The sequence below is a fragment of the Sorex araneus genome, chromosome 11 (assembly GCF_027595985.1).
Source record: "Sorex araneus isolate mSorAra2 chromosome 11, mSorAra2.pri, whole genome shotgun sequence".
Taxonomy (NCBI): Eukaryota; Metazoa; Chordata; class Mammalia; order Eulipotyphla; family Soricidae; genus Sorex; species Sorex araneus.
In genome coordinates this window covers 47,766,574-47,789,357 of record NC_073312.1, presented here as the reverse complement: position 1 = coordinate 47,789,357, position 22,784 = coordinate 47,766,574, and the positions used below count along the sequence as shown (strand labels likewise).

At 43.3% G+C, this 22,784-nt stretch overlaps 1 protein-coding gene across 1 annotated transcript in view; it reads right to left on the bottom strand.

Moving 5' to 3' along the window:
* Positions 1-1,947: 1,947 nt before the first annotated feature.
* CRKL (CRK like proto-oncogene, adaptor protein) overlaps positions 1,948-22,784 on the bottom strand; it is a 34,077-nt gene continuing 13,240 nt past the window's right edge. The window contains exons 2-3 of the mRNA XM_004607455.2: positions 14,268-14,733; positions 1,948-5,530 (exon numbers count right to left, since the gene is read on the bottom strand). Coding sequence (XP_004607512.1) covers positions 5,396-5,530; positions 14,268-14,733 — 601 coding nt within the window. The 3' untranslated portion in view covers positions 1,948-5,395. The remainder of the gene's footprint in view (positions 5,531-14,267; positions 14,734-22,784) is intronic.

Genomic DNA, 22,784 nt, shown 5'->3' with positions numbered 1-22,784 from the left:
TGTCAAGAGATATCAAGGGGCGATATGATGAGTGGAGGCCTAAATTACCCGGGACTTTACTTGTACATACAGAAGCAGAGGTGTGTGTCAGGGGCGGGGGGAGGAACCTGGTTGGGGACTATGGACCAAGCTCCCCACCCCCATATCCCAACCCTCTCTGCCTTCCTCGAGCTACTTTATCCTGATCTGTTCCTAGACCTACACCGGGGCTATTTCCACTTTTTCCATTCGTTATCACTTTTTTACCCAAACTTAAACACAGTTGTGTGCTGCCAGATACTCCATGAATTATGCTTTTGATTCTGAATTGATTTCTGGTCCTTGCATGTTCCAAAACTTTTGTGCCACTCCAGTGTAGCCTGAACACTGGGTTCTGGGCAATGGCTGACATGGAGGTGTGTCATTGGCCAGGAAGAGTCAGGTGAGGGTTTTTCATCATGTGTTTAGGGTAAAAACAGTCCATAATAATTGGGGAGGGTGGGAGGGACACTGGGTTTACGGGTGGTGGAGAATGGGCACTGGTGAAGGGATGGGTTCCAAACTTTGTATGAGGGAAGTATAAGCACAAAAGTGTATAAATCTGTAACTGTACCCTCACGGTGATTCTCTAATTAAAAATAAATAAATTTAAAAAAATAAAAATTAAAAAAAAAAAAAACAGTCCATAATAGCAACTCAGACTGGCACTGGTAGGGAAAGGGCCATATTATTAGATGCCAGGGTGAGCACTAAGCCCGAGTCAGCTTGAGAGTTTACTTACTGCTGGTTCTGAGAAACTGCAAATGCTCAGACTTTGACTTAAAAATTCCACACTTTGGGGGCTGGAGCAATAGCACAGCAGGTGGGGCGTTTGCCTTGCACGCGGCCAACCCGGGTTTGATTCCCAGCATCCCATATGGTCCCCTGAGCACCACCAGGAGTAACCCCTGTGCATCGCCAAGTGTGGCCCCCCTCCCCCCCAAAAAAAAACCACCCAGAACAAAACAAAAATAAAAAATTCCACACTTAATCCATAAGCAGTGGATTGTCAACTGAGCGGAGGTACACTCATGTGAAACAGGATACAGGTGGACAACAGGAAAGAACAGGTTCAATATGCCGGCGTAACAATCTCTAGATTAGGGTCTGTAGGGATAGTACAGTGGCTAGGACACTTGCCTTGCACACAGCAATTGCATGCAGGTAACTAAGCACTATTTCTCCCATAAGGTATTTGACTGTTTGACGCAAACTATCCTCATAAATTCACAGAATCCTTAAAATAGAAGCCAGAGAGCATATTTTAGAAGCATACAAATAAATACGAATTAGCAGTGCTTCCTGAAACTCATTTCCGGAGTTTTACCACAAGAAAATTTGGCTCTTAACGGAGACATAAATAGCAGTGAGAACAGGATTCTGGCTAGCAGGGTGTCCATGCGGAAGTCCTAGGGAAAGTAAAAGGTCCTACCAACACCTACTTACCTAAAGATCCAGTCATTCTTCAGAAGGGCCATTTACTGACAGGAAGAGAAAAGGTTGAGTCAATGATGTCTTCTCTAGGATGAGGCAGGCAGGCTGCTGTTTCCCACTTCCCCTTGTAACCATTCAACTTTGCTTACTAAGTGCAGAATTCTTCATAGAAACCTTCAGTATGGATGCCTAGAATAAAGTGCCCCTGGTGGTGCAAAGCATTTTGACTACTGCCTTGTCTTCAGAAGACTGAGTGCTGATCCAAGCATAACCCCCCACCCATTGGGAGACAGTGCTCTCTCCTGCAAGGAGGACCCAAGTGGGGAAAAGGGCCTATGCCAGTGTCTGTTCTATTTTGAGATGAAAAGCATAACTGCTGGAGAAGTACACGGTGTTTCACTGTTGCATAGGTGTTCACTAGGTGCTGAACTACTTGGGAGGCCAGCAGGGGAACTGCCTCCAGGCAGCACTGAGGAAACACTGAAACACCAAAGCTGCAGCCACCACTGGCTGATGCATGTTTTATTGAGACAATGTACAAACAGGCCATGGAAACAAGGGCTCTGACGCTGGGACCAGAAACTCAAAATGGAATACAAAAATAAAAAGGCACTAATCTGTTAAGAAAAGACACTCAATGTATTCTAAGAATATAAGTCATTTAATACTGTTAATTTGATAGCACAAAATAAAACAAGCTATGATCCCAAAAATAATTTTAAAAGCTTACACATAAAATATTATTGCCTGAAATTTATGATCTTTTAAGTTACAGGTCAAAAGAGTTTTGTGTTGTTGTTTTAAAACACACAGTGAAGACCGTCTAGAAGCAAGGCCACTGTTCCTCCTGCAGAGACAACGACCCTCTCAGGGAACTTTCCTTCTACTCCTTTAGAATACACAACCAGCTCAGTGTCCACACTGACAGCAGTTACCAGGGACAGAGTTCTCTGGTCCCAGAGGGTGGAGTTTGAGGCAGAGCTCAGTGGTGTCCACAGAAAGCGTTGAGTCTTAGGTACTGTGTTAAAACAATCAAGAATTCACTCATTTTTTAAGAGGTTAATGAACAGAATATTAAAGGATTAAATTATAAACACCTGGCACAAAAACACATCATCCCTTTTCAAAAATAAAATGTTCATATTCCTCTGAGCAAACATTACAAGAGCAGTGGCCAGCCTTCTGTCCTGGCCCGCCCTGTCTGTAAACAGATGTAAAAGAAAGTTGGCACAGTGCCAGGGATGCTTGTGCCCCAGTGGAGCAGCCAGTCTTCCTTTCTTTCAGTTTTCCAACCATGAGCACAGAACATGTCTGTCTGGACGAGCAGTCGCATGGCAGCCAGTCAGTGTGTCCTCTCTCCGTCTGCCATGCCATCAGGTGGCCCCACACTGTGTAGAAACGAGAAGGCCGACTTCAGGGCTGGAGACTGTTCTCGGGTAAGTAAGTTTTTGATGAACCCATCAATGCCCTTTAGCACAAAACTTGTTCACTTCGCGAGTTAACTTAACCACCCAATCAATTATTTTCTAAAACCACACATAAGATCAGAGCAAGTCACCATGATGAACTCATGAATCCTACATGAGAAACCTACCCAGGAGGGAAGGCAGGCTCCCCTGGGTAGGGTTAATGTTGCTTTATGAAGCACAGACGTCTTCCCAGATCACTGCAAAACCCAGGCACCAAGCTGAGGCGGAGGTGCAGCTTTTGTGTATTTAGTGTGAAAAAGAGAGAATTCCCTGCATGATTAAAAAGCTAATGTTTCGAAGTAAAAAAGTCACTACTTTTGGCACATATTTTAGAGTTCAGAACTCAAAGCTCACCTTATTTTGGGCTCTGAATCTCGAGCAGTCCTGGAGACATACATATGGGCTTAAGTGATGAACAGTATTATGAAAACAAAACTAGGTTTATGGGGTCTTCTGATTCTGAAGTGCTCCACATGAGGTGGGTTCTACTAAAGGCCAGTAGACATGGCTAGAAGGAAACCTTGCTTTCCAAAAATGCCATATACATCTTGTGCTCTGATCCAACTACTGTCGTTTAAAGTAGTTAGCTTCTCAGCTAAATCTGATTTTAAAAGGTGCCTTCCTTTAGCAAAGTATATATTCCTTCTCCTGCTAAACAATGCCCTCAGGTACTGGGTCACTGGCTACAGGGCAAACATTTCCAGGCAGAGCAGTTTCTGCCACACAAGTGCCACCTGCTGTGCATGGCCTGTTCCTGAATCCAACAAAACTGCAACAGTCAGGTATTTTCAAAGCAGGAGGTGGCCACAGTTCTCAATGATTAGGAATAGCTAAAAAGTCTTTCCAGAAAAACCAGTCATAAATAGCCACAGTGATTCTCACTCCATGCCCCCACCCCACTCCGCAACTGACAATGATTTTGCCACCAAAAAAACTCTCAAGATTTAATATGGCAGTTATCTACCTGGTTAAAAAAAAAATACTGATTTCAAAAAGAAGCTGAAAAATGCTTGTTCTGTTGGTCCTGTCACCAGCAATACACCGCTCAGACCCCCCAAAACTAAAAGCCTTGGAAGACAGGACTATGCTTTTAGCACATGCTCACTCAGTAAAGTATGTTTACTCACTGGGGTGTTGCTACATTTCCAGGTCTAATATATTAATTCTGGGCAGAGGCCTGTCTTTACCAGTGTCCAGAAGGTGAAGTGCACAACAGGTCCAGAATTCTAATCTATGTGCAGCAGATGAGAAATGAGTGGAATTTGTACCAGCTAACTTCTATGAATAATAGGCTCTGTTTAACTAATGGGAAAATTTTAACATCAAACTGTAAGTGGTTAACGGTTGAACTGGTTAATGGTTTGTGATGCTCACCAAAACATTAGAAATCAATTAACCAATTTCTGGATCTTGCATTTTCTCGGCTTGGGAGCATGATACGTATCTAGGCCGTGAAACCAGTATTAAACACCATCTTTCCCTGGCAGCATGGTGAGCTTGATCTGGGTTTTAATTAATGGAACTGATCATTTATCAATGAAGTAAATTATTCTATTAACTCACTTTGAAAATAAATCCTACAACCTTAGAAGGGTACATTTACTAGTATGATAAACAGGAAACTGGCCAAGTACTCCCTGCCATTACCCCTGTGTCTGGCAAACAAGGTAAGCAAGGGCTCCCCATATCACCATCATACACACTCTGATGTTCTGTACACACAAATTGGCATACCAGGACTGCTGACTTTTGTTTTGTTTGTAATAGAGCAAAACAAGATACTACCAGCAACCAAGAGAATCAAGGCCTCTGCTTCAGGGTTGTTTTTCATATTCCTTTTGTTACAGCAGCTATAGGTTAGAAGTTCAGAGGCACAGGTTACTCTTTGTAATATCACGAAAGTCCAATGTGCTACGTAAAAACAAACCTATTTAGAACACACAAGTCTAATTAATTACATCTTCCAATACCAAATAAAAACGAAAGGAGAAAAGAAATTCAAATTTGGGGAGTTTAGGACGACAGAATTCTCTTTTTTAAGGTTTACTTCTGTTCTTCAAAGGAAAAACAAAACGGTGACTGGGCCACTGCTTCAAGGAACAGCAATGTGCAAAGTCTCACCATGGCCTCAAGATTTCTCTGATGAACACGACAGAATCAATCACAACACGAACAGAGTAGTGATGAGAAGAAAAGACCCTTTCCTTGTCAACTTCTCTCCACTTGTGTGCTTCCACCGGTATTTCCAGTTTATGATTCGAAACAACTCTACAATTGGCTATTTTTTGACAATACAACTATGATACATCAGAGGCAATCACTGTGTGCATTCCAAATGTGTATGGGACCACCAGTCTGCAGACAGCTGGACTTCGGCAATGCAGTGTAATTTGCCTATGAGAGAAAGCTTTCCCACGTCAAAGGAGATTATGACAGGCAGAACAACAAAGCAGCAGGAAACACGGTGACGGTAATCACTCGTTTTCATCCGGGTTTTGAGGGTCAAAGATTTTGACATGTGTAAAGGGGAAAAGCCCTTTGCGCCCATTCACCTCGCCTTCCCATTGGCCATTTATATTCATCCTTGTAACTTTCACAATGTCACCAACCTGTAGAACAAAAGAAGATAATATTAACATTTTGCCTGCAAACTTAAAAAAAAGTTTGCATTAAACCACATACAGCCCTATCCAATGGAACCTGTACACTTTGGGGGGGAGGGGCTATACCATCAGTGGTGCTCAGGGGACCATATGGAGTGCTGATGATCCAATCAGGCTAGTTCTATGCATGGCAAATGTCCTAACTCAACTAGCTCTCAAGCCCCAGAATCTGTACAATTTATTTGGTTTTTGGACCAAATATGCCCAGAGCTCATTCTTGGCTCTGGGCTTACGGATCACTCCTGGCGGTGATTTGGATTGCATATGGGGTGCTGGGGATTGAATTCTGGTCAGACATGTGCAATCGAAGCACCTTGCCCACTGTACTATCTCTTGGCTTCTGGAGTCTGTATATTTTAAAGAATTGTATTTTTCTTGGCTCTTAAATGAAGAGGTGCCAAAAATGTATAGTGTTAATACAAGCCCAGTTGTGCTACTCTACTCAGTTAGTGAGAATGTGTTAAGCAGCTCCCAGTATAAAGCAGCCCTTCAAAACTAACACTCAGAAAATGTCAAGTGACACAAGATTTAAAATGTATGGATGTAACTGCTAACACCAAGACCTCTCTCATCATGTCAGCTCTCCTTACTAGTCCATTCCTTGCTCCTTTTCAGTTGCTGGGAAGAAGGCCCAGCCCTAATTTTTTTGTTTTGTTTTTAGGCCATACCTAGCAGTGCTCAGGGCTCACTCCTGGTGGCCTTGAAAGACCATATGGGGTGCTGTGCTGGGGATCCAACTCAGGTCGGTCACAACAAAGCAGCAGCGAACAGGACAACACTCTATTCACTGGACTATCACTCTGGCTCCTGAACATCATTTTTGGGGCCTTTTATTTCCCTCCCAACCTCCCACTGGTTTTGGGGCTACACCCAGCTTTATGTTTACCCTTGGTTCTGCACTCAGGGAGCACTCCGTGGGGCTCGGGGAACCATATAGGGTGCTGGGATTGAAGCCAGGTTGGCTGCATGAAGATAAGCACCCTGCTCATTGTTCTACTGCTCCAGCTTTAGGTCTGCTTTATGAAGACTATTAGGTTTTTAGGGTCACACCCGGTGATGCTCAGGGGCATCTGGTGCCAGGATTCAGTCCTGGGTCTTCTGCATGCGGAGTATGCACACTAGTCCTTTGAGTCATTCCCCTTACACGTGGGCCTACTTTAAACTACAGGGTGGTAGAAATTTGATCTACTGTCAGGGAACATGTATCAGTTAAGGACAGCACTGCTCATCAAGGGAAGGGCAAAAACTGTTTTGGAAGTGGTTTTCAAATTTTTCTGAAGACTCAAGAACACCAGGAAGGAGCCAGGGGATCTCTCAAAGGAGTGGGAGTGCATCCTGGATTCCCAGCACTGTTGTTGGGTACAACAATCATGGCTCCTAATGTTGTGGGTTGGGGGAGGGGCTGGGGGGGAATATATGGCAGCAGAAATCAAACCAGGCACCTCACAGATGCACTGTTCTTTTCCATGCTGATTCCAGTTCTTCCCAGAGTGGTTCCAGAAGGCAGTGATTATCTGGGAGGATAGGGCTAGAGGGCAGGTTTAATTTAGGATTTTCTACTCTGATAACAGCTATCATTTAGTTACTTGGATGTTTTGGTTAACAACCCATATGGTACATCAATTAATTATTACAGAGTAATTGACTCAAAAGGGAGAAAAAAAAATACCAGATATGAATACATGAGCATTTATACCATGTGGATATGGGAGAACCAGATTACTAGTACAGTCCTGTTTTGTTTCAAACTTCATATTACAAATCACTTAACAATAATATGGGCTTATCTCTGTTTTAGGCACACAGGAGTTTGCATACACTCTATTGTTATAGATCTCTTTTAGTAGGTGAAGTAAGCCACAATCAAAGGATACATATTTATGGTTTCTCTTGAGTGTAGTACCTAGAATAGGCAAATCCATACAAATGAAATGTATGGAAAGGGATTACTATCAAGGACTCTGGAGACAGGAAATATATTATTGCTAATGGCTAAGAATTTCAGTTTGGGGTAACAAAGTTCTGAAAACAGGGTGGAAATATAATTGAGGCCAGTGAATAATACACATAAAATGGCAATAGAGGGCAGGAGAACAAAATGGCAAAGAGTTATATATATTTAATCACATACACAAAGAACACGATCAATACATGACAGACTGTTGAGTTGTACACTCCCCACCCCTTACCCCAGCCTCCCAAGCAGTGCTCAGGATGCCTGAAGGCCCCTCATGGTACAATGGGACCCAAGAATGCCATGCTGCTTAGGGTCTGTGGTGTGCATGGTGCTTGGGGGCCACACTCACCAGGAGTGACCACATGATGATAGGGACCAAACTTCAGCTGGTCACATGCAAGGACTGTGTCCTAATCTCTGTAATACCTCTTTTAATTTGAGTCATACATTTATGTTTAGGAGGAAGGAGTTGGGCTACACCTGAGCTGTGCTCATTCCTGATTCAGTGCTCAGGAGTGACCCCTGGCAGTGCTGGGAGACCATATATGTGGTGCCAGGGATCTGAACCACCTTTTGCTAGAGTCAGTCCTGGCAAAGCAAGTTCTTTGCTTCTACTGTATGATCTCTTCAGGCCTAAAGCTGTACACTTTATGTATGTATGCATGTATTTATTTATTTATTGCTTTTTGGGTCACACCCGGCGATGTACAGGAGTAATCCTGGCTCTGCACTCAGGAATCACTCCTGGCAGTGCTCGGGGGACCATATGGGATGCTGGGAATTGAACCCGGGTCAGCTGCGTGCAAGGCAAACGCCCTACCCACTGTGCTATTGCTCCAGCCCTAAGCTGTACACTTTGAAAGGGTAAACTGTATATGTGAATTTTATCTCAATAAAGTTATTGTTAAAAAAAAAAAAAGACTGGGGTGGGGAGGGAGGCTAGAAGATTGCTCAGAGGGCTGGAGTACATACAATGCAGATTCTGGGGTTAGACCTGGCACCACCTGCTCCCCTGAGCACTGCCAGGAGTAATCCTAGAACTAAGTTGGGAGCAGTTCCCAGGTCTCACATGTGTAGCTCTCCCCTAAAGACAAGACTGTGGGCTGAGTTCTGTTATATACCATCTATCAAAGACTATCAGCAAATTATACCAATCTCAAGTTAAGTGCATAAAACTGGACTATTGCCAGCTACCCTAAAAAGCAACCAAGAAACTGAAATTTTCAGTGAAGCTCCTAGCTGATGTTGGTTCTTATTCAACAGCTATTACGAAAACTGGGATTAGTTACATAATGACCAGGTTGAAAAGCCTTGCTTGAACTTCACGAGAACCTCAATTTCATAGTATTCTGACCCACTTTACATAGGAAGACAAACATTTCTATTTCACTTCCAAATGAGCAAACGTCTGATATGAAAAGCCATGAGTCTTTTGTTCTGTTTTCCAGGTCATAACCAGTGGTGTCACTGACTACCGGTATGATGATTGGGGGATCATATAGCATGGGAACTCAGGTCTCTACCGTATAAAGAATGTGCTCAGTCCTTTGATTTCCCTATCTGACCCCAAGTTTTGTGTCTTTCAGCATTTTCCTGTTCATTTGGAATCACAACCAGCAATTCTGGCTCTGTACTTGGAGTACATTCCTGGTGATATTAAAGTTGGGGAGAAGGGGACTTGGAGAAGTGGGGGGGTGGGGGGCTGGGCTGTAGGGGCTCAGGAAGTGTGGCATATGTGGTGGAGAATCAACTAAGGTCAACATGTGCAAGGCAGGGGTCAGATAGTACAGTGGGTAGGCTGCTTGCCTTGCACATCACCAACCTGGGTTTGATCCCTGGCATCCCATATGGTCCTCTGAGTACTGCCAGGAATAATTCTTGAATACAGAGCCAGGAGTAACCCCTGAGCATCACCTGAGCATCAGATGTGATTCAAAAACAAAAATAATAAAACGTGCAAGGCAAGAAACTTGATTCTCTCCTCTATTTCTCTGGTCCACTTTGGGCACTGTAGACAATTCTTGGTTAGAAAGGAAGTCACTACTGGAATGTGACATGCGATAGAACAGTGGAGTCCATTACATTTGAAGACTTTGACCCTATACAGATGTGAGCTGCTTGATATGACTGTGAAAAAGTATAAATTAAGTATGAATTGGCATAAAATAGAAACTATTCACCCAGGTGAACATGGATAACTGTAAAGGACTAAAAAAAAATACATTCAGTACTACCGAAACACTTATTTTGTGATGGAGTTACTAATGTGCATTTAATTCTAATTAATGAAATAATTCAACCGAATGAAGCGGAATCGTGAGAATTCTTTTTTTTTTTGCTTTTTGGGTCACACCCGGTGATGCACAGGGGTTACTCCTGGCTCATGCACTCAGGAATCACTCCTGGTGGTGCTGGGGGGACCATATGGGATGCTGGAAATTGAATCCTGGTCAGCTGCGTGCAAGGCAAATGCCTGCCTGCTGTGCTATCGCTCCAGCCCCGAAACCTGAGAATTCTGAGCCATTCAGTGAATGGCTATCATACATGGCATCATACATGGTAGTAGAAAGCTAAATCAAAGATTCTGAGATCAGGGCTCAGGGATGTGGCTCAGCATAGAGCACCTACTTTGAAGATATGATGGTCTCATCCCCCAAGGCCCCACTGTTGAGATCCTAGGGTCAGAACATGTGGGAAATCTTTAGTGCAACGTAATCCAGTGAGTGCAAGCCCAACCAAGTGTGTGATCCCCTGAGGGTGCAATAGCAAAGAGAAATGCAACAACAACGAGGGAACAACAACAAAAAACTGCTGGGGGGCTGGAGTGATAGCACAGCAGGTAGGGCATTTATGGTCCCTTGAGCACCGCCAGGGATAATTCCTGAGTGCATAAGCCAGGAATGACTCCTGTGCATTGCCAGGTGTGACCCAAAAAGAACAACTGCTGGCTGGAGCCAAAGAGATAGTTCAGTAGGTATTGCCTTGCCTCAGCTGACCAGGATTAGACCTGGGGCATCCCTTATGGTCCCCCGGCACCACCAGGAGTAATTCCTAAGTGCAGAATCGGGAATAACCCCTGAACACTACTGGGTGTAGCCCCCCCCCCAAAAATTAAAATAAAAGGAAAGAAAGAAAATTGTTAATGTAATCTTACCATAGGGGATATGGCAACATCCCACTTCCCAGTTGTTTTGACTTTTGTCCCTTGCTCAACATACCAGAGCTCTCATTGACCTGCAGCTACTCAATCAGGTTAATCTTATTTGGTGTTTACAACGTGAAGACTGCATCCCCTCCACTGGAACCATGGGGGGTGGGGGGAAGGAGGTAGTTTTAGGTGCAATGAGGTGGGCTTTCTGTTTAATCACTTAAAGGTTAAGCATTCCAGAGAATACCACGTGATTCCCTTCCCCACCCCAAAGGGAGATAGGTCAAATAATAAATATGGAAAACCTCTGGCTAGTTCATGCAAAATTTTCCTCTGCCTCTTCACCCAGCTATCTTCTATTCATTCTTCAATGGTCATTTCCTTCTTCCCAGGTCCACGCTACCCACACTTCAACACCCTACCACCATCCCACTCTCCCTCAATACTTTTTTGTTATCAGAGCACTTATCGTGCTGCTGGTCTGTGTCTTTAATCTTTCACCAGGTGTCAGCAACTTGGTGGCAGAGCCATACAAGGTACCTGTAGAGTGGAAGCATGAATAGATGATTACTGAACTCACACATTTCCTTTCAGAGCAAGGAAAGCCAGGACTTGGCTGAACGTCCATAATCTTTTTCTATCTTATTTGTTGCTTCTCCACTGTGTCAGAGAATACAATTTCCCCTAAGATTGATTTATAACCATATTAAGATCCATGCTCCAAACATTCTTTTTCTGGTCAATGATGTACTTTTGGAAAGAGTTCCCTATGATTTTTCTTGTAGGGTGTGATCCGTTTACTACAGTTCTAGCTCTACTACTCCGAGTAAATAGAAGTGTGTTGCTATTTTCTGAAAACAGGTATGCAAGAGGGGGAAATGGTGAAAATTGGTCTGTTTGAAATATCTCTCAAGGGATGAAATGAAGAGAGCCCAGTAGCAGAGTACTTGCCTTGCATAGTGTGAAGCCCTGGGTTTGATTTCCCAGTAAAAGGAGGGAAAGAAATGTACCTCATTACTTTAAGGAATATTCTTTTGAAAAATCAAGTTTTATGGGATTGGAACAAATGATACAGTGGGTAGGGGGAGCTTGCCTTGCACGTACCCAACCGGGGTTTGATTCCCATTTGGTCCCCCAAGGGACCACATTTGGTGCCCCAAAGCGAGGAGTAAGCCCTGAGCATCACTGGATGTGGCACCATAAAGAAAAAAAGAGAGAGAGAAAAGAAAAAAAGAAAAAGAAAAGATGTCTTATGGGGGGAAAAACACTGACATAACAAGAAATAAATTTGATCTACTTCATCTTTCTCCTGTAATACTATCAAGGGGAATGGGGAGCTTCAATTACTGGCACATTTTGTCCTACTTGTCTCACCTTTCTCTTTTTAATTTTAATTCTTTTCCTGCTAACCTATTTGCAACAGCCCCAAGAGGATTAAAAAAAAAAAGACTAGATACCACTATTCTAATAATTTTAGAAGATAATACATTAATAAAAATATGTTAAAAAAAAAAAAAGGGAGCCTTGCACACAGCCAAGCCTGGTTTAATCCCTGGCATCCCATATGGTCTCCTGAGCACTTCCAGGAGTTAATTTCTTAGCATGAAGCTAGGAGTAAGCCCTGAGCACTGCCAGGTGTGGCCCAAAAACTGGGCAGTTGGGGAGGGGGGTAAAGAGAAAGAGGTAAAGAACGGGAAACGAAATTTGGCAGAGTACACTGGGTATGGGCCAAAAATTCAAACCACCCTCTACCTCCCAAACAATACCATATCTAGAAAGGTAACTCCTGATTTTTTCCCTGTTCTTCTGCTGTGAAGTGTAAAAATCCCAATTCTCCCCCAGATTCTGGTTCCTGATACAAGTCTCATATACTTACTACTATCCTACAGTGAGCATGAGAAAGAAATGATCACTCTTTAAAAAACAAAAACAAAAACAAAACACACACACACAAAAAAAAACAGTTGAAATCCAAGACCAGGGAAACTGATCCAGAAGGACTCATTAATAGTTGGTCAATGGGTGGGAGATGGAGGGTAGTTAAGATAGAGAAGGGTCCATTATGAAAATATTAGTTGGAAATAATCAGTCTGGACAAGCACTGAGTGTTGAAAGCAGGTTAGAGCGATGTACATGATAACCTTTCAGTGTCTGTGTCACAAACCATAACCCTTACAATGAGAGGGAGAAAGAAAGAGAAAGAGAAAGAGAAAGAGAGAGAGAAAGAGAAAGAGAAAGGGGAAGAGGAAGAGAAAAAGAGAGAGGAGAGGTGTCTGCCACAGAGACAGGCAAGGGTGGGAGGGAAACTGGGGACACTGGTGCTGGGAAATTACACTGGTAGAAGGATGGGTATCGGAACACTGCATGACTGAAATGCATTGACGAACAATTCTGTAATGCTCTGTCTCACAGTGATTCAATAAAAATAAATAAAATTATGAGGCCAAAGAAATAGTACAGTAAGAAAGGCAACTGCTGTGCACATGGCTGATCTTGATTTGATCCCTGGCATCCCATACGGTATACCTTGAACCCTGCCAGGAGTGATCCCCGAGTGCAGAGCCAGGAGTAAGTCCTGAGCACTCTGGGTATGGCCCCCAAACAAAACAAAACTAAAAAAAGCAATAGGTTCCAGTATAATTCACCTAAACCATCTACCATTTCTGTCTTACTATGACACTGAAGGAAGAGAACAATTACTAACCATCATTTTCTCCAACATATATCTAATAATACTAGAGTATTCAACTGTAATCATTTCATAATGTTACACTATAATTTGTGGTTTACAAAGCATTCTCATGTCATTGATGAAGGATAAGAGTGAAAATTAAAGGGGGCCGGAGTGATAATACAGCAGATAGGAGTTTGCCTTGCACACAGACAATGCAGGTTCGATCCCTGGCACCTTATCTGGTCCTCCAAACTTGCCAGGAAAGAGACCACAGAGCCAAGAGCATGACCAGGTGTGGTCCCAAACACAAACAAGAAAGAACTGTGTGGAACTGGAACATGTGCAATATTCCTGTGACTATACCTAATATGTATAGTCATTTCTTTGCAAAAAATGGGGAAAAAAAGTATTGGAGAGAGAATACTGCAGGTAAGGTGCTGGCCTTGCACAATGCTGATCTGGGTTCAATCCTTGGCATACCATACAGTCTCTCAAACATCAGGAGTAATTCCTGAGTATCACTGGGTGTGGCCAAAAGACCAAATACATAAAAAACAGAAACTAAGGGTCTGAGGAGATAGTTCAAAGGGCTGAAGAACATGTTTTACACCTGGAGCCCAGGGTTTAATCCCTGGAATCACATACTCACTTGAACATCAATGGGTTCAAACAAAAAGTAACAAAGAATCAGGGCCATAGAGATAGTACAGGGGGTTAAGGTGCTTGCCCTGCATGTGATCAACCAGATTTCAACTACTACATATGGTCCCCCCATGTACTGCCAGGAGTGACCCCTAAGCATAGATCCAGGAGTGGCCTCTGACCCTGATGCCCTACCCCCATCCCCTCATAAAAAACTTCAAATGTCAAAGGATCCACAGAATGGGCCCTGAGTAGATTTTACCTCTAATGCCAAGGCTGTCTTGTCATAAGCACAAGGTACTCTTTTTTGAATTGCTTTCGCATAGACAGGTCCGTTCTGTGTGGATGGCAAGGGATTGATTGCTACTCCAGGAGAATTGGAAACAGTAGGTAGAGGAGTTGTGGTCTGAGGTTGAGCATATGCATGAGCAGGTTCTGGGATCCCGTAACTGTTGGAATTCCTATTTCCATGCTTTCCATGTGGTGACGATCTCACAAGCTTTTCCACATAAGGGACAGGAATCATCCCAACACGGCCATCCTTGTTTCGAGCACTCCACCACTGTTCTTCGGGCTTCTCTATTATCACCAGGATCTCACCCTTTTTAAAGGGTAGGTCTTCAGCATCATTGCCAAGAAAATCATACAGAGTCCGAACATATTCCAAATTTTCTTCCGCTGAAGGCAGGTTGGGTGCTGATACAGATCCCATTGGTGGGCTTGGATACCTAAAAAGAGAAAACAAGATTATTCTAGAATCATCTTACTTTAGTACCAGAGAGATAGTACAGTACGGAAGGCACTTGCCTTGTACACAGTCAACCAGAGTTTAATCCCCAGCATGCCACATGGTTCCCCAGAGCCCCACCAGGAGTGATTCCTGAGTGCAGAGCCAAGATTAACCCCTGAGCATTGTCAGGTCTGGCACAAAACCAAAACAAAACAAGAATAATCTTACTTTATAGCAGTTTCTGTCAAAAGCACATTCTTTAGGGTGGGAGAGATTAAGTACAAAGACTAAGGTGCTTACTCTGCTGGCTGCTGACCTCTAAAGTGATTCCACAATGCAGACCCAGGAGTCATCCCTGAGCATTGCTGGGTGTAGCCCAGAAACCAAAGAGAGAAAAGAAAAAAGAATAAAGAAAAAGAAAAAGCACATGCTATGCTTTACATACAGAGGACCTCCCTGGTATAGCAAGCCCTTCTCATGACATAGACAGAAGTGATCCTCAATGCTGAACACGAGGGAGGTCCTAAAATTAAAATAAAAAAGAAGATTCTAGGGCCAGATCTATAGTACAGTTGGTAAGGCACTTGCCATGCATGCAGCCAACTCAGGTTTAATCCCTAGCACTCCAAGCCTGAGTGGAATGATCCCTGAGTGCAAAGCCAGGAGTAAGCCCTGAGCACCAGAGGGTGTGGCCCCAAAACAAACAAGAACAAGAGAAAAGAAGGTTTAATATACATTTTTATTTTCTGGTGCTTGTATTACAAGTGCTGGAGCTGAATCCAGGGTCTCACATATGCAAGGCACATATTCTACCACTATCTTTCCGAACCCCCTGAATATATTTTATTTTTTATTTAATTTTTTTGTTTTTTTTTGGGTCACACCCAAGCAGTGTTCTCAGGGACCACTCCTGGTGGGGTCTAGGAGACCATATGTAATGCAGGGGACTGTCAAAGCAGCAGTGTGCAGGGCAAAACTTTTTTTTAAATTTAGTCATTGTGAAATTATAAATTTATTCACGATCGGGTTTCAAGCACACAATGTTTTAACATCAATCCCTTTAACAGAGCCCACTTCCCTCGATTAATGCCCCCTCCCACCAGTTTGCTTTATAGAGGCTCTTAAAAAAAAACATGTATTTTATATATATATATATACATATATATATATAAATAAAAAGTTCCCGCACTACATGATTTACAGTACTATTGCTGACATAGTTATCTTACCACCTTTCGATACCACTTCCCACTCCGGGCTGAATATTCACCTCCATCACAGATGTTGCTCCCTCCCTATCCTGTCTCTCAGTCCCCACAAATGGCATGCTTCTTACTGAATACCAGTTGCTCATGTCTTTAACATTTTTAAGTATACTACATTTTAGATTTGCCTGTACTCCAGATCTCAGATCTAGGACAGATAATTTCTCTAGTTTTATGGAACTTTCCTCTCATATTTCCTTACTAATACTACTTCACTAAACATCAAGTGCACCTGCATGCATGCACATCCATCCATTCATTATGTAGTTTTTTTTAAACAAAGATTTTGTTTATATGCAGAAATATCTGTATAGAATTTATATCTTAAATCTAAAGTTTAAGGCTAGGGAGATAGGTCACAAGGACTGAAGCACATATTTTGCAAATGAACAATGAAAGTTTGATCCCTAGCACTGACAGGTGTGATTCTTGGAACCCCTGGGCACTGCCTGGGAAGCATTCCCCTCCCCCCAACAAAAAAACAAAAACAAAAACCCATCAAATTTCAACTGAGTTCAGTAGCTGTCATTCTCAGGTTCCTGTCACAACATCATGCAACACTCTCCTTCCGGTTCTAATCTATGACATACATATAATCTATGGCATACATACTTCCCTGTACCCCCCCCCCCAAATAACAACCAAGGCTTATTTTTGGTGTCCCTTAAAATACAAAAAATGAGGGCCAGCAGGGTTGGAGTGAGTGTACAGTGGGCAGGGCACTTGCTTTGCATGTAGCCAACCCAGGTTTTCTATCCCCAGCATCCCATATGGTTGGTCCTGAGCATCACTACATATAGCTAGGAAGTCAGCTCAAAGCTCAAAGGGCTAAAGTGCACACTCTGCCTAAAGAAGTCCCAGGTTTGATCCCCAGCTTTGCACTCCAGCCCCCCGCAAGTGGGTGATGGGACAGAAAAAAGGGTTGTGCTCCTGTCAAACTAAAAACAAATAAAACCCCACAACCCATATTAGATATTTACTGGAATATTGCCTGAATATCAGAATAAGAATATGAAAGCTTTTATCACAAAATCCCCAGGCATGGGGGCTAAGGGATGACTCAGTGCCAAAGTCCTTCCTCACAACAGTGAGGTCATGAATAGGATCCCCAGAATTGCTTGGCTTGTATTTACTGAGCTCCATTCCACCAGCAGCTGTTGTTTGTAAGCTACCTGTACTGCAACAGAATGTGGACCTCCGGGCCAGATGTGGGCTAAGACTGCAACTAAAATTTGATCCTGGGGGCTGGAGCAATAGCACAGCAGGTAGGGCGTTTGCCTTGCATGCGGCCGACCCGGGTTTCGATTCCCAGCATCCCATATGGTCCCCTGAGCACCACCAGAAATAATTCCTGAGTGCAGAGCCAGGAGTAACCCCTGTGCATCGCTGGGTATGACCCAAAAAACAATAAATAAATAAATAAATAAATAAATAAAATAAAATTTGATCTTTCGTTGAGCACAACTAGAAAGATGTATAAGTACTGCCTCCACAAATCCAACACCCTAGTTGGCATGACTAGTATATGCACCAAGTGCCACAACCAAAATAACACAGCCTCACAGAACCTATGTGCAAGCTCCACAAAGCACAAGTGGCCTCCTGTCAATGAAGGGGAAGGGAAAACTCAAATGCAAGATCTGAGAGTGCAGTAGATAGGGCACATGCCTACCATGCACCTGACCTGGGTTAATCCCCAGTACACATGGTCTCCTGGGTAGTGCTGGGTATAGGTCCCTGAGCACTGCCAGGGTGGTCGCTGTGGCCCCTGGTACCACAGAGTCTAAACAGCACCATATTATCCTCGAGTCTTAGCCGTGAACTTGAGCACTGCCCTTTAACTATGCTTGGGAGACATTCCTTCTCCGCGCCCCCCCCCCCCACCAAAAAATAAAAACAGAAACAGAACTACAGGCAAGAGGTATCATTAGTTCATATACAACACCACAGCCTTTGCTATGCTCTGAGATTCCTTGCCCCACGCCCCCCGCCAAAAAAACAAAAACAAAAACAGAACTACAGGCAAGAGGTATCATTAGTTCATATACAACACCGTAGCCTTTGCTATGCTTTGAGATTCAATAATTACCTGCCAAACACACTGTAACACTTTCTTCTAGAACTGGTAATAAAACGACAATTCCTGCTCTCTACCCTCTTTTCTTTTTTGGGGGGGAGGGGAATCCTCATAAGCAGTGCTCATAAGGACCAGGGGGCCCCACCAGCAAACCAGGCTAGAGGTTCAATGCAAAGGCAAAGGGTGTGGTGCTAAGTTCCTATGGAAGGCTCTGTGGTGCTGAAGATTACTGGGGCCGTGCCTGATGGTGCACAGGGGTCTCAGAGCTGTACCCTGTGATACTAGAGGAACTATGGGGTGCAGGGGATCAAATGTGGTATGAGAGTATGCTAAACATGCATCCTAACCACTGTGCTATTTCCAGCCCAGCCTCCCCCCCCCCCACCTCTCTGTGCTCAGGATTACTCCAGGTGGTGCTTGGGAGACCATGTACTATTGCTCCGGTCCCCAAGTTCATTTTTTCTGATGTTTGGATCCCACTTTAGAGTGGCAAAACTTAGTCTACTACTTTAGGAGTTGATTTATTTATAAGATTATAATCAGAGGGGCTAGAGCAATAGTACAATGGGCAGGGCATTTGCCTTGCATACGGCCAACTTGGGTTTGATCCCCAGCATCCCATATGGTCCTCTGAGCACCGCCAGGAGTAATCCCTGTGCATCACCAGGTGTGACCCCAAAAGCAAAAAATAAATAAATAAAAATAAAAATAAATTATAGGGGCTGGAGTGATAGCACAGCGGGTCAAGCGTTTGTCTTGCACGCAGCCGACCTGAGTTCAAATCCCAGCATTCCATATGGTCCCCAGAGCACCACCAGGGGTAATTCCTGAGTGCAGAGCCAGGAGTACCCCTGAGCATCGCCGGGTGTGACCCAAAAAGCAAAAAAAACAAAACAAAAAAACCAGAGCCTAGTTCTAGAATAACTCCAAGAATATATCTCAGTACTAATCAGATTATTATTTCTGATTTGTTTTTTCTCTCCCTGAATTAAAGATCAAATAAATTCTTCAGTACAACGATGTGACCTAACTGTTCAACAGTTTAGAAATAATAATTAAAAGTGCTACCAATATGGGCCAGACAAAATACAGGGATTAAGGTGCTTACCTTACATGTATGTGACTGACCCAATCCCCAACACCACATATGGTTCCTGAGCACCACCAGAAGTGATCCCTGAGCCAAGAGTCAGAAGCCCTCAGCACCACTGGGCAGTGGCTCTCTCCCCCCATCCCAAAGTGTCACCATATTACAACATTCAACAAAGAAGAGGGGAAAAAACCCAAAACAAACAAATACCATAGCTTCTAACCAAATGTAATTATAATTCTCCTTCTCCTTTTCTTTACTCTTACTACCCAGTTCATGTCTCCCTAATTCCTGCCTTCCTTTTCCTTTGTTGTTGCAATGACAGAGAGGAACACATGTGCCTGGCTGTGGGGCTCTTGTGGTGCTTGACAGAGCTTGAGAGCTTGTACTCTTTCTTAGTTGTGTTCGCAGACATTCTAGTTGTAGTGCTGCTCATTCTGGGGTTGCACATTTTAGTCATAATGCTCAAACATGCTGGCTGTGGTATGCCAGGTACTGTACACTTTTTTTTTTCTTTGTGGGTCACACCGGTGATGCACACTTGTTACTCCTGACTCTGCACTCAGGAATTACTCCTGGAAGTGCTCAGAGGATCATATGGGATGCTGGGAATCAAACAAGGGTCAGCCACGTGCAAGGCAAATGCCCTACCCCGATGTGCTATTGCTCCAGCCCCACTATACACTGTGATGCAGGGATAGAATCCCAAACAGCAGAGATGTCAGGGGTTGAACGCAGCTTGATGCTTGCAAGACACTTTGTGCCACTGAGTCATACCCCAAAATTCTGGCTTTTCTCAGAATCTTCTGTGTACCTGTGGCAGCTGCCAATGATTTTTCTAATCTCACAACACATGTTTCCCCATTTCACTGACCTTCGCAGTTATTTTTACGCTAAGTAACATTTCATTCTATGAGCTTACTGAAATGAATTCTTCGTTTCATTTTTCTACTTTTTCTTTATTCAATCACTACTGTCATAAACTGAGATTCTGAGTATATTTTCTACACACTAGATTCTTTGCAAAACCTATTTTCCACATTAAAGAACATTGTTTTTAATTAAGCACAAGTCTAAGCACAAGTCCAACAGGTTAGTTCTATGCTTTACGCATTCATTCATTCATTTCCATGTCTTCCTTTTTTGCTGTGATTGGGGATTGCATACAATTGCATCTATGGAATGTGATTGCATACAATCACATTCCATAGATGCAATGGTCTCGTACACTTTGTTGTTGCACAAGAGTCCCAAAGAGCAGTGTTACTGAATAGTGTTCAATGCTGTGGAGTGATGCTGAGGATCAAATGCATAGTCTCAGGTTTGCCTAGAGCTACCCTTGGCCCCCAGTGTGAACACTTTTCAAGGCCCAGGATATGTATGCCACACTGCTTTTCAAAGACAATCCTCAGAACTGGACAAAATTCACATCTTGGCATTTTTGTTTTGTTTTCCTTTAAAGCGTGTGTGCGCGTGTGTGTGTACACCCAGTGGTACTCAGGGAACCCAGCAGCACCAGGGATTGAGCCCAGGACTGTCATGGAAAGCACACACTCTGCTGGATAAACTATCTCTCTGGTTTTTTTTTCCCACTGTGTGCATGGCAGTGGGTACTTGCACGCAGCTGACCCGGGTTCGATTCCTCCATCCCTCTCTGAGAGTCCAGTAAGCTACCGAGAGTATCCCACCCACATCGCAGAGCCTGGCAAGCTACCCGTGGCATATTTGATATGCCCAAAACAGTAACAGCAAGTCTCACAATGGAGATGTTACTGGTGCCCGCTTGACCAAATCGATGAGCAACAGGATGACAGTGATACAGTGCATGGTAGGAAAGAAAAATCTAGGTTCTCGTATATGCAAGTGCTCTATTGGGCCATTCTTGATGTTGCTAGGGGACTAAGAGCTGTTTGAGTTCAAACACAGATCTATGGCAAGCAAAGTGTGTTCCAACCCTGAAATCTATCTCCTAAGCCCCCAAACTTAATCTTTAAAAATGGAATGATGGCAAGGGAGGTGATTCAGTGGCAGGGACTGGTCTTCAATGTATGAAGTCTTGGGTTCAATTCCTGGCACTATATATTCCCCTCCCAAGCTCTACCATGAGTGACCCTGGAGCATCTAACTGGGGGAAACTACTGAGCACTGCTGGGTGTGGCCCCAAACCAACAAACAAATGAAAATCACTAGCCCAGGAATGTGGCTCCACAGAGCAAATGCCTTGCATGCCTGAGGCCCTAGTATGGCTAAAAAATAAACACCAACTTCACGTACTCAGAATGCCAGGGTGATTAGGAGTTGATTGTAAACCTCAAATACCTTATTATATATTAACAATTGCTAACTAAGGGTCACTTTGCTTATTATCAGTACATCTGAAAAAGAGAAAATAGAAGTACTTGAAGCAACAACAGTAATAAAGAGCTGACAGACACCTTTGTCAGGCAGCACATGCGGTCTTTACAGACAGTAAATCAGTGAGGACTCAGAGCAAACCTGACAAAGTAGGGGTTCAATTTTCAGTTAGGCAGCTTAAGTCTTACTCATAGCCTCTAAACTTAGGGATAAACCCTGTACTTTTCAGAATTAATGTCATAATGTATGAGAAACTCTCAATAACAATTTCTGACTTGCTTTGAGTAGTCAATTAGTTCCTCCCACCTTAAGACATACCTTGTTCTTTATTGTGTTCCACGCAGGTTATCTGAAAAGCTTGCAGAATACTACAGATGTATCATATTCTTTACTAATAACACTATCTGTCCCATTTTAGACCCTGCTTTCGAGGGTATTTTGCAGTTTGTATAATTAAAAGGTTTAAAAGTTTTATAACAGATTATGAAGACTAATACTACTTCAGTGGTGATTAACACTAATGAAATCCATACACAAAGGTAACCACTGGCTTTCTATGTACTGAGGAACAATGAATTAAAACCAAACAAAAATAAGCATGACCCAAAGTGAGCACATGTGCAAGCACTGCAAGACCCTGGGAAAACATCACAGTTAAAAATGTACAAGCAATTGGGGGTGGGAGCGATACTGGGATCATCAGGGGTGGAGAATGGGCACTGGTGGAGGGATGGGTACTGGAGCATTGTATGACTGAAACACAAGCACCAAAGTTTGTTAAGTCTGTAACTGTACCTCACTAAAAAAAAAAAAAGTACAAGCAAGATGTGAAACCCCCCAGTCCTCACAACAATATCAAGGACTGAAAGGAGGAAGGGAGATAAAAAGTAGCATAATCACTATTTGGAGGGAGAGTTTCAAGGTAGGTAATATTGTAGAAAAATACTGAAGATTTCTGTTTTTAAGTAGAGAATCTTTTCCTTTGCTTTTCGGCCACACCCTGGAGTACTCAGGGGTAAGTGACTCCTGGCTCTGCATGCAGAAGCAGGAATCACTCCTGGCAGGACTCAAGACCATATGGGACACTGGGGTCAGCTGTACGTAAGCCAAGGACCCAACCCACTGTACTAGCTCTCCGGCCCCCTGAAGAGTTTTCTTATTTATGTGTACACACTCTTTGGGTTATTATTATTTTATTTATTTATTTTTTAAAAAATTTTTTATTGAGTCACCATGTGGAAAGTTACGAAGTTTTCAGGTTT